The sequence below is a fragment of the Poromitra crassiceps genome (genome assembly GCF_964638095.1).
Source record: "Poromitra crassiceps genome assembly, chromosome: 12".
Classification (NCBI taxonomy): domain Eukaryota; kingdom Metazoa; phylum Chordata; class Actinopteri; order Beryciformes; family Melamphaidae; genus Poromitra; species Poromitra crassiceps.
The window spans coordinates 41,327,624-41,338,872 of NC_139632.1; the positions used below are offsets into that span (position 1 = coordinate 41,327,624).

At 49.2% G+C, this 11,249-nt stretch overlaps 1 protein-coding gene across 1 annotated transcript in view; it reads right to left on the reverse strand.

Moving 5' to 3' along the window:
- LOC310786230 (uncharacterized protein) overlaps positions 1-3,976 on the reverse strand; it is a gene marked incomplete at both ends in the record, with an annotated part of 366,431 nt that extends 362,455 nt beyond the window's left edge. Inside the window, 2 exon segments of the mRNA XM_083647397.1 lie at positions 2,238-2,366; positions 3,910-3,976. Coding sequence (XP_083503523.1) covers positions 2,238-2,366; positions 3,910-3,976 — 196 coding nt within the window.
- Positions 3,977-11,249: the final 7,273 nt, after the last annotated feature.

Sequence of the window (11,249 nt, forward strand, 5' to 3'; positions counted from 1 at the left end):
TGTGGTGGGAGGGAGAACCTGGTCTCTGTGGTGAGAGGGAGCACCTGGTCTGTGTGGTGGGAGGGAGAACCTGGTCTCTGTGGTGGGAGGGAGAACCTGGTCTCTGTGGTGGGAGGGAGAACCTGGTCTCTGTGGTGGGAGGGAGAACCTGGTCTCTGTGGTGGGAGGGAGAACCTGGTCTCTGTGGTGGGAGGGAGAACCTGGTCTCTGTGGTGGGAGGGAGCACCTGGTCTCTGTGGTGGGAGGGAGAACCTGGTCTGTGTGGTGGGAGGGAGAACCTGGTCTCTGTGGTGGGAGGGAGAACCTGGTCTCTGTGGTGGGAGGGAGCACCTGGTCTGTGTGGTGGGAGGGAGAACCTGGTCTCTGTGGTGGGAGGGAGAACCTGGTCTGTGTGGTGGGAGGGAGAACCTGGTCTCTGTGGTGGGAGGGAGAACCTGGTCTCTGTGGTGGGAGGGAGCACCTGGTCTGTGTGGTGGGAGGGAGAACCTGGTCTCTGTGGTGGGAGGGAGAACCTGGTCTCTGTGGTGGGAGGGAGAACCTGGTCTCTGTGGTGGGAGGGAGCACCTGGTCTGTGTGGTGGGAGGGAGAACCTGGTCTCTGTGGTGGGAGGGAGAACCTGGTCTCTGTGGTGGGAGGGAGCACCTGGTCTGTGTGGTGGGAGGGAGAACCTGGTCTCTGTGGTGGGAGGGAGAACCTGGTCTGTGTGGTGGGAGGGAGAACCTGGTCTCTGTGGTGGGAGGGAGAACCTGGTCTGTGTGGTGGGAGGGAGAACCTGGTCTCTGTGGTGGGAGGGAGAACCTGGTCTCTGTGGTGGGAGGGAGAACCTGGTCTCTGTGGTGGGAGGGAGAACCTGGTCTCTGTGGTGGGAGGGAGAACCTGGTCTCTGTGGTGGGAGGGAGAACCTGGTCTCTGTGGTGGGAGGGAGAACCTGGTCTCTGTGGTGGGAGGGAGAACCTGGTCTCTGTGGTGGGAGGGAGAACCTGGTCTCTGTGGTGGGAGGGAGAACCTGGTCTCTGTGGTGGGAGGGAGAACCTGGTCTCTGTGGTGGGATGGAGAACCTGGTCTCTGTGGTGGGATGGAGAACCTGGTCTGTGTGCTGGGAGGGATAACCTGGTCTGTGTGGTGGGAGGGAGAACCTGGTCTGTGTGGTGGGAGGGAGAACCTGGTCTCTGTGGTGGCAGTGCGAGATGAGAGAATCACCAGAACCCACGACACGGCCTGAATCCTCTGCCCACTAATAGAACCATTCAAGCAATTTGCTCCATGACAAATTCATAAGTGATGACTCTGCTCGGCTGCTCCTTCACATGCCCGTGCAATTACATCACTACGCAGCAATTGATTCAGAAGCAATTGAGCTGAATTGCATAATAGTGGTCTTTAGCTCACATTTCTAACTGAAATGTGCCCATATACTACAATAATCCAATATGCATTTGCATTACAGTTACAGTTATTATTACAAACTTAAAGCCTTAATGTTGACCCATGGCAAAGCCACATGTAAAGTCTTTGCATCCCAGCAGTGCCACGGCCAGCTTGACCTGATACATAACAAGGGTGGTAACCATTTCATCACCCTGCGTCAGATATTGATAGAATCTCTACAGCCATAATATACACTATGAGGCACTATATACTATAGAGGGGTAAATCTCCAACGATAACAGCATTGACATTATCGCTAGGCAGCCATAGCTAGATAAGGGTCGTAATCACAACACGGCCCCACTGTGTGCGCCCGCCCAGCCAGTGTCAGAGCTGAGCTTAAGAGGTGACATGAGTGAGAGATGATTGAAATTCTTCTGGCCATGTGACCTGACCACTGATCCAGGATCAGTGTAGTTAGTTACCATAATGAGGTCCACAGAAGCTCCAGTATTTAGTTACCATAATGAGGTCCAGAGGGAAATGAGAAGTAGTTTACTTCATCTCTATACGATTCCATTCATTTTGAATTTGATGAGTGACATTATTCTACCAACCAGCCTACAGTATAAACAGGTATCCTCTGTTCTGTACCAGATCTTATCCAATCACAAACATCTTCTCATATCTGACACAACCTCATCAGATGAGACATCATTTGATCCTTGGCATGTAAAAGTCCTACAGATGAAGACTCAACACACTCTCAACACACAGCAGCTGCATGCGTGGTCCCACGGCGTGGTCCAACAAACAAAGTTATCTTATGCTTTGAGCAGCGTGACGTGACAGAAGTCTGGGCTACTTACGACAGTTGTCCTCGTCGCTGCTGTCCGAGCAGTCGTCGTCGTCGTCACATCTCCACAGGGTCGGGATGCACCTGCCGTTGTTGCACTGAAACTGACCGGCTTCACACTCCTCCGACTCCGTATGAGTTCCTGTAGGTTTCAAACGATGAACAAACTGTCAGTACTCTTCTGCAGCTGTGTTACATAAGAGACATATATAGTCACAATGAATACACATGTAAACGCCGAAAATAACAGGAATGTTATAGTGATAGCATAGAAATACAAAAACACCTTAACGTACAAAAAGATCGCTATAAACTCACTATTGAGTACAGACACAGTATTGCAGGACCAATCATTGTGACGTCACTGCCACCCAGAAATGCGGAACCCCACGGCAGTTAACTAGTATGAGTTGTGACTGCCAAACAAACGTTAATATCTCAAAAACTAGACATCACATTGCTTATATTTTGACATTCTGAGCGAGAGCAGAAGTAGCTCAAGAGTTTGATGTATAATGCAGGTCGTGTTAAAGTTGTGTGAACTGTCACAGTTTGTAAATTGTAAACAGGGTCAGCCGGCTAGAGTCAGACGCTCAAACTCAGGCTCCATAGGGTTCCATTGCCGTTGCCACCCAGTGACGCGGTTTGTTTACCAAAATGCTGCTCGGCTGATCCCTCGTATAGGTGAGGTGTCTGTCTTTTATCAAGACTAACCTACAGCAAAAGTAGACTAGGCTGCACTAATGTTACAGACTGCTTTACACTTGACACTGCTGTGCTACTTCAATTCTCAACTACAAGCACAAGCGTGTTAATATTGCTAAATGAGTGACCATTCTCTTTTCTGTATTGAGGATTCTAAGGACAAACCCTTATGGGAGGAAAAACACTGTAATTCCTGTATTATGCCTATAGGGACTTACTATTGTGTGTCTGTGGTAGGTAGCCTACTCAATATTGACTTAATAGCGCCCACATCACACTTAAGCTAATTGTATTTTTTTCCCCAATCTCCTATAAGCTACGACTAGCATTCCTATAAATATCCACATGGGGTTTTGCAGTTTCCCTGCGATAGTATTTGTAAACACAGGATCCTTTTATGATAGGGTTAATTCTGACATAATGGTTTTGCATGTGTATTTGTGTATATTTGTAATGTACTTTGTTTGGTGCGACAGTCAGTGACTGCCTGCCTACGGCCACAGTGTCCTGCCTGCCCAGCCCGCGCACACTGACAGCACAGATCTATCTAATCGTTTGATTAGGCTACTTATTGGCTATCCTTGCTACAATAACACCAAACGTGTGTATCATCATCATCATCATCATCTTCTTCATCGTGTCCACTTTGTGATCAGATGGACAGAGTGTATCATCGATCAGCCTGACGCACATGTTGGGCTGCTGTAGTACGATCCTTTCTTCCGCGTAAATGTCATCACTGTCACCGCTGATCGCGTTCAGCGTGCGCCGTGCGGACAAAGCGGTGATCAAGGTGCGTGCGAGGCGAGGCGAGGCGTAGCTGTTCTGTGACTAGAGACTAGGCTTGAATGACCGTGTTACGAGCCCGACTTTTGACAAGGACGCGTCGCGGAGAAGCAGCAGATGTAGAGAATTCCCCCGTTCGTTCGATCGATGGACCGCCGCGGTGCCACGCAAATCCCCCGGCTCGCGTGTCTTACCTTTGGCGCAATGGAGCTCCACGAGTAAGAAATGTAACAACAGGAGCTTCCACACTTCTGTCCACATGTTTAGATCCTGTCCTGTCTTGTTCATGCAGGTCAAAGAAAAAGCACAGAAAGATCCCGAGCAGCCTCTCTCTCTGCCTGTGTCTGTGTCCGTCTCTACTGCCTCCTCTGTGTGTGTGATCAGGTCCCCGGCTCCCCTCTCTCTCTCTCTCTCTGCCTGTGTCCGTCTCTACTGCCTCCTCTGTGTGTGTGATCAGGTCCCCGGCTCCCCTCTCTCTCTCTCTGCCTGTGTCCGTCTCTACTGCCTCCTCTGTGTGTGTGATCAGGTCCCCGGCTCCCCTCTCTCTCTCTCTCTCTGCCTGTGTCTGTGTCCGTCTCTACTGCCTCCTCTGTGTGTGTGATCAGGTCCCCGGCTCCCCTCTCTCTCTCTCTCTCCCTCCCTCTGCCTCGGTTGCAATTTGAATCAGTGACGCTTATGGGCGGGATAAAGCAAGGATGGTGCCTGCAGTTAATATAGTAGTGATGATAGCCTACTGGAAATGGTGTTATGTCATATCTCCACATCCAGCTGGTGGACAGGTGGAGTCACATGGGGAGGGGTCCCAAACTTTTTCATATCAAGGAGGACCCCCCCAAATAAATTAGATGGACCCCTATTTGTTAGGACTGGAGGAAGCTTTTTGTTGGTGTAGACTAGAGATTGCAGAATTAGGCTATCGCCTGCAAAAGTGGGGCAAAAATTAAACTGTGTGTGTGTGTGTGTGTGTGTGTGTGTGTGTGTGTGTGTGTGTGTGTGTGTGTGTGTGTGTGTGTGTGTGTGTGTGTGTGTGTGTCATCAGTCATATACTGTCTGAAATCCTGGGCAGCCCTCTCAAGGACCCCTGAGAACCACTGTAAGTCGCCTATATGAAACTGGGGGGGGGGGGGGGGGGGGGGTCCACTGGTAAGTCATATGTGCAGATACAGCTGGTGGAGTGACCCAGAGAGCAGAAGTGATTTGAATTGAATGCAGAGTGTGTGCCATCAAAGGGAACAGATTACACTACTGTACTATGGTTCATGTGCATGAAATTACTTAAAGCCACGGTTCAACACATGAATACTAAATAGCCTACTGTATTTTTTATTGTTATTGCATGTTGTATACATTATTCATTAGATAGAATCAAACATCAACGGCTGGTACAGGTGCAAAAAGAACATGTCCATCCATAGGCTTTGCTGTTATTGTTGAGAGCTTCCCCTTGAAGGGAGAATAGACCCTTTTCACAGAAACCTTTTTTGAGGCGGTAAAGCAGGAAGTAAAGCAGGCAGGTGTAACCAATGCCATCAATGATGGTTCCATCTCCTTTAGGTGTTCCAGTATAGTGCCAGGGCCCTCATTATTCATGTTATTGGTTACATCTGCTGTACTTCCTGCTTTACCACCTCAAAACCATTGCTGTGAAAAGGGTCCACTCCCAGAAATGAATTCCCATGTCATTTCTATGATCACGACCAGTTCACTCTGGATTCATCACGAACAAGTCAACAACGGACAGGACAGCTACGAGTGTCTTGATGGTGCATCAAGAAAGCAATCCTGGAGGTGAATGTGAAGGTCATGATCCCAGTCGTCCAGCCAGTGTCAGCTCAGCGAGAGCTTGTCACCTCGTCAGCTGTGTCTTATCTGTCATCATTAGTGTCTTTTGTCTGTGCTTCAGTATTGTGTCTGTTTGACTGTCTGTTTGTTGGTTTGTCGCTCTGCATTCCTGGCATCTGTTCACTTCAGATTGTGATGTGGTTCAATTTCTGTTTCACAACTGGTAGCATTTCATTGTCTTGGGGTCACATTCGGATTGTACCACGATGTATTTCAAAATCGAGGGGTGCCCGGGTAGTGCAGCGGAAGATTCCTTGCCTATACCCACATGAGGGTCACAGGTTTGTGCCACGTGTTGCCTCCGGCTTGGGGAAACCCACCCTAAGGTATAATAATTCACACAGATCATTACCAGTAACTTAGTAAAAAACTCAACAAAAACATCTCCAGGAATTGCTTCGAGCAGTGGTTGTCAACCTGTGGTACGGGTACCACTGGTGGCACAGTATGTGCAGGGCTCTCTCCCTCTCATACTTTCTTATGGTCATTTCTGAGGTGGTACTTGGTGTAAAAAGGTTGAGAATTGGAGGATTGGAAGAAGAAGTTCTCTTCTGAGCTTCCAGAAGGCACATTGAAAACACTGAAAATGACACATATGAAAGATTTGGCTAGACTCTTCATCATCCGAGGAAGAACTGCTCCACAAAATGCAGGGTGTGTGTGAAGTGTGTGTGTGCTGCTGTATGCATGAGCTGCTCTAACAGCAGGCTGCCATGATGCCGTCAGACTCACATTCCACTGTTTTGCTGTTTTCTCCCTTGAGGTCAATTCTGAAATTGTCTTCATCTTTCATCTTTGCAGGTTCTGATTTTTTCCCTCTTTTTAGACACACACACACACACACACACACACACACACACACACACACACACACACACACACAAAACTGGAGCTTAGTGTTGCATTCATCTTTGCTGCAGGATGGTGAGTGAGTCTGACTGAGACGTACCTAGGATGATTACTTCCCTCTTCTGTCTCTCTCTCTCTGACTGTTTTCCTCTGTCTCTCTATCTCTGACCTCCCCCTCTCTGTCTCTTGTTTTCTCTTCTTCTATTGCTCAGTCAATCTCTATCTCTACCTATCCACCTCTTTCTTCCTGTCTTCCTCCATCATTATTCAGCTCTCTCTCTCTCTCTCTCTCTCTCTCTCTCTCTCTCTCTCTCTCTCTCTCTCTCTCTCTCTCTCTCTCTCTCTCTCTCTCTCGAGACTGATAGTGCTGTCGGAAGAAGACAACAGAGCTGGTGGTCAGCAAATCCTCTGTCTTTCCCGCGGAGCATTGTTCTATGTGTGTGTGTGTGTGTGTGTGTGTGTGTGTGTGTGTGTGTGTGTGTGTGTGTGTGTGCACGCACGTGCGTGCTTGCAGCATTAGTGCTGCGTACAGGACAGGAGAGTCCTCTGCTTGCATGCCACAGCCTGTGACCCAGAAAGTGCAAGCGAGGTCCGTCCTGTCTATATCTGGCCAGGTGCCTGCTGCAGGGAGAGGTATAGGAGAGGAGGTTTGTCTGGCCAGGTGCCTGCTGCAGGGAGAGGTATAGGAGAGGAGGTTTGTCTGGCCAGGTGCCTGCTGCAGGGAGAGGTATAGGAGAGGAGGTTTGTCTGGCCAGGTGCCTGCTGCAGGGAGAGGTAGGAGAGGAGGTTTGTCTGGCCAGGTGCCTGCTGCAGGGAGAGGTATAGGAGAGGAGGTTTGTCTGGCCAGGTGCCTGCTGCAGGGAGAGGTATAGGAGAGGAGGTTTGTCTGGCCAGGTGCCTGCTGCAGGGAGAGGTATAGGAGAGGAGGTTTGTCTGGCCAGGTGCCTGCTGCAGGGAGAGGTATAGGAGAGGAGGTTTGTCTGGCCAGGTGCCTGCTGCAGGGAGAGAGGTAGGAGAGGAGGTTTGTCTGGCCAGGTGCCTGCTGCAGGGAGAGGTAGGAGAGGAGGTTTGTCTGGCCAGGTGCCTGCTGCAGGGAGAGAGGTAGGAGAGGAGGTTTGTCTGGCCAGGTGCCTGCTGCAGGGAGAGGTAGGAGAGGAGGTTTGTCTGGCCAGGTGCCTGCTGCAGGGAGAGAGGTAGGAGAGGAGGTTTGTCTGGCCAGGTGCCTGCTGCAGGGAGAGAGGTAGGAGAGGAGGTTTGTCTGGCCAGGTGCCTGCTGCAGGGAGAGGTAGGAGAGGAGGTTTGTCTGGCCAGGTGCCTGCTGCCGGGAGAGAGGTAGGAGAGGAGGTTTGTCTGGCCAGGTGCCTGCTGCAGGGAGAGGTAGGAGAGGTTTGTCTGGCCAGGTGCCTGCTGTAGGGAGAGGTATAGGAGAGGAGGTTTGTCTTGTCATTTTCCGAATAATAGTGGAATATTGTGTGCATGTAAACGTAGTCACTGATGATGTCACAATGCCTCTTATGACATCACTGATGATGTCAGACAATGCCTATGACATCACTGACGCATCACTTCTGGGACAGGACAAAAATTAAAACACTGATGACATCACTGATGACATCATCAGTGATGTCACAATGCACAATTGCTCAAGTGACATCACTTATGACATTTTCGTCCCACTGATGATGTCATCAGTGATGTCATAAATCACTGATGACATCATCAGTGGGACGAAAATTGAAACAGAGAGAGAACAGAGAACAAAGAATAGGGATTGCCCACATGGTCCCTTTTATAATAGGATATATAGATACTCAGTAGGGAAAAAGCATGATCATGCTGACATTGAATTTATCACTTCCCACACAATAATGCATAATTCAAAGGCAGATTGTTTTATCATCATAATCTGGTTAAATAATTTGGGATTACATCGCCTCAGCTCCACACCAGTAAGGGGATCAGCGCTGTGCCTGTGCAAATGCCCTCTGCTGTGTGCTACAAAGGACATCTCAGTCTTTGCAGTCTGTATATTTACAGTCTGTATTTACAGTCTGTATAATCTCACATTGACTTTAGCACCGAACGCAGGCGTGCTTTCACATCTGCGAGGCTTTGTGAACAGCTAATAGGGCTGTTTACTCCACACACGCACGCACGCACGCACACACACACACACACACGCACACACACACACCCCAGGCCAAACTAAGATTTAGACGCAGACAATTTAATCAGGAGCAACCTTTCAAACAAAATTATGATGCAAACAACAAAAACAAAAAAACAAAAGGCCTTATGTAGCCTTTAATTTGCTGTTCCAAAGATAACACAGACTCAAAAAAGAGAGGAAAAAAGTAAATAATTTTTCACTATCTTTCGAATACATCTGAGCCAATTTCACACTCAGGCTCTTGGCCGGTTGAATTAAATACGGACTGCTTCTTTTCCCCCTATTGTCCACCTGCCAAATGCCTCTCTGTGACTGAGCAGCTGAGTTCTCTGCCTTCTCTGCCATCAGTATTCTGTGCCAACAGAACCTGCTCCATCGGGCTTCAGCCTACACATTAGGCTAAAGAGCGAGCGGCATTGCTTATTCAGATTGGCCCTCTCTGCTGGAGTGAGATAGAAGGGAAGCTAAAAGGAGAGACAGAGGAGGGCAGAAGAGAGAGAGAGAGAGAGAGAGAGAGAGAGAGAGAGAGAGAGAGGAGGTAGAGATTGGGAAAGAGGGAGAGAGACAGATAGAGGAGGTATAGAGAGGGAGAACGAGGGAGGAGAGAAGGTATAAGTAGACAGAGGTGAAGGTGAAAGGAGGGACAAAGAAGCAGCCACAAAGTGCAGACCTCATCTGCCTCCTCTCCTCCAACTCCTCCATCCTATGAGTGTCCCCCGCGGGAGGAGAGAGAGAGAGAGGTGGTACAAAAGGAGGCAGGGGGAGAGGTCAGATCATTAGGCAGAGGTGAAAGGTCGCAGTAGGGGGGTAGTCAGGGAGCAGTGACCCTGAGACGGACAGAGGGAGGGAGAGGAGAGGAGAGGAGAGGGAGCCAGACAGCGATGTCGGGGTCAAACGTCCTCACAGCTTACCAGATTGATTTGTACTTCCTCATGTCGTGTCTAACAGAGGTGCTGAGGTCAAACAACCCACTGCTGATTTCTTTTGAGCCATTTCATTTGTTGCCGTGTAAAACTCTTTTGTTAAACAAGTCGATCTTTGACTCATCTTTGTCTATTTTTCTGACCGCCTAAGTAAGAATTTAGGACAGTATGCTAATAATGTAGTTTGTATGTTTTGTCTAACTCCTACTTCAACCCTCCATGACTCCATGACTCCACCTCCACCAAACTTCTCTCCTCCAGCTTTTCCACCACGAGCTTCTCTGCCCGAACCACCTCAACTGGCTCCTTTCTATGCAAAGCAGCCAGCTCTACCCCCTCACGGACGACTGAGCTTCTCACCTTATCCTTAAGATACCTGGCTGTCAACCTCCTGGGAAAATCACTTTCGTCCGCTTCTATCCGCGATCTTGTTCTTTCGGTCATGAGCTATCCTTCATGACCAGGTGAGGGTAGGAACGATCGACCGGTAGATCGAGGGCTTTGCCTTCTGACTCAGCTCTCTTTTCGTCACAATGGTGCGGTAAAAATGCTCAGATTCTCCGGCCCATCTCCTGCTCCATTGTCCCCTCACTCGAGAACAAGACCCTGAGATACTCGAACACCTTCACTTGGGGTAAAGACTCATTCTCTACCTGGAGTAAACAATCCACCAGTTCCCTGCTGAGAACCATGGCCTCAGATTTAGAGGTTCTGATCCTCATCCCAGCTGCTTCACACTCGGCTGTGAACCGATCCAGTGATCGTGCTGAAGGTCCCACCCAGACCGATGATGCCATCAGGAGCACATCATCCGCTAAAAGCAGCATGTTCAGAACTAGATGAGGAATAAAATAACATAGTGTCCATGTAGCACCAGGCGTGGTGGCATGGTCTGTTTGGGAGCCGGGAAGGAGGAGAGTGAGGAGGCCTCGGCCCGGCACCTTTTTAAAGCCGCCCCCCCATCTATCTCCCAACCAATCACCGGCCGCACCTGCAGTAAGATCTCATATCGGAGAGCGCACAAGGGGTGGACAGCTCCCCCCCCAGGCAGGGAGGGAGAACACAGCACAGCAGGATACAAATACACACAAATAGATGATGACCCCCCTGGGTCATAACAACAACCCACTGGCCATTTGTTATGCTGCTCTTTATGTCACCAATCAATCATACAGTATGCCCTTGTCTCATATCATTTGTTGTGTGTAAAAACTATTTTGTTAAATAAGTAGTAATTTTTGGACTCATTCTTTTTCTTGCATATTATCGCAGGCTTATGGATTAGACCCCAGTGGTGCCTCGTCCTTGCTCAGGGATTCAGGATGGCTTCAGAAAGCCATGCACTTGTTCTTAAAGGTTGTTGTGTGCTTCTCGAGAATCTTCAACCCCTCAGCCCCCAGGAAGCAGGAACAACCCTTAAGAGGCGCACGTGGGACCAGAGGAACGCAACTTGAATCCATGTGTGCCACTCTTTCTTTCTTTCTTTCTTTCTTTCTTTCTTTCTGTCTGTCTCTCTTTGACGTTCAGATGACAGCACTTGATGCAGCCGTGGCAATAAAGAGAGTTTGGCCTCGGCCTCCACTCCCAACACAACACCATGTTGCTGAAGAGCCTCCACTCGCAACACCATGTTGGTGAAGTGCTTCTGAAATCAATCGTGTGGGCTGCCTGCGAGTGTAACACACTCAGTCAGATCACCATGGTGATGAGGCATCCAACATGAGACAAGAAGACGTGCAGTAGTAGCTGC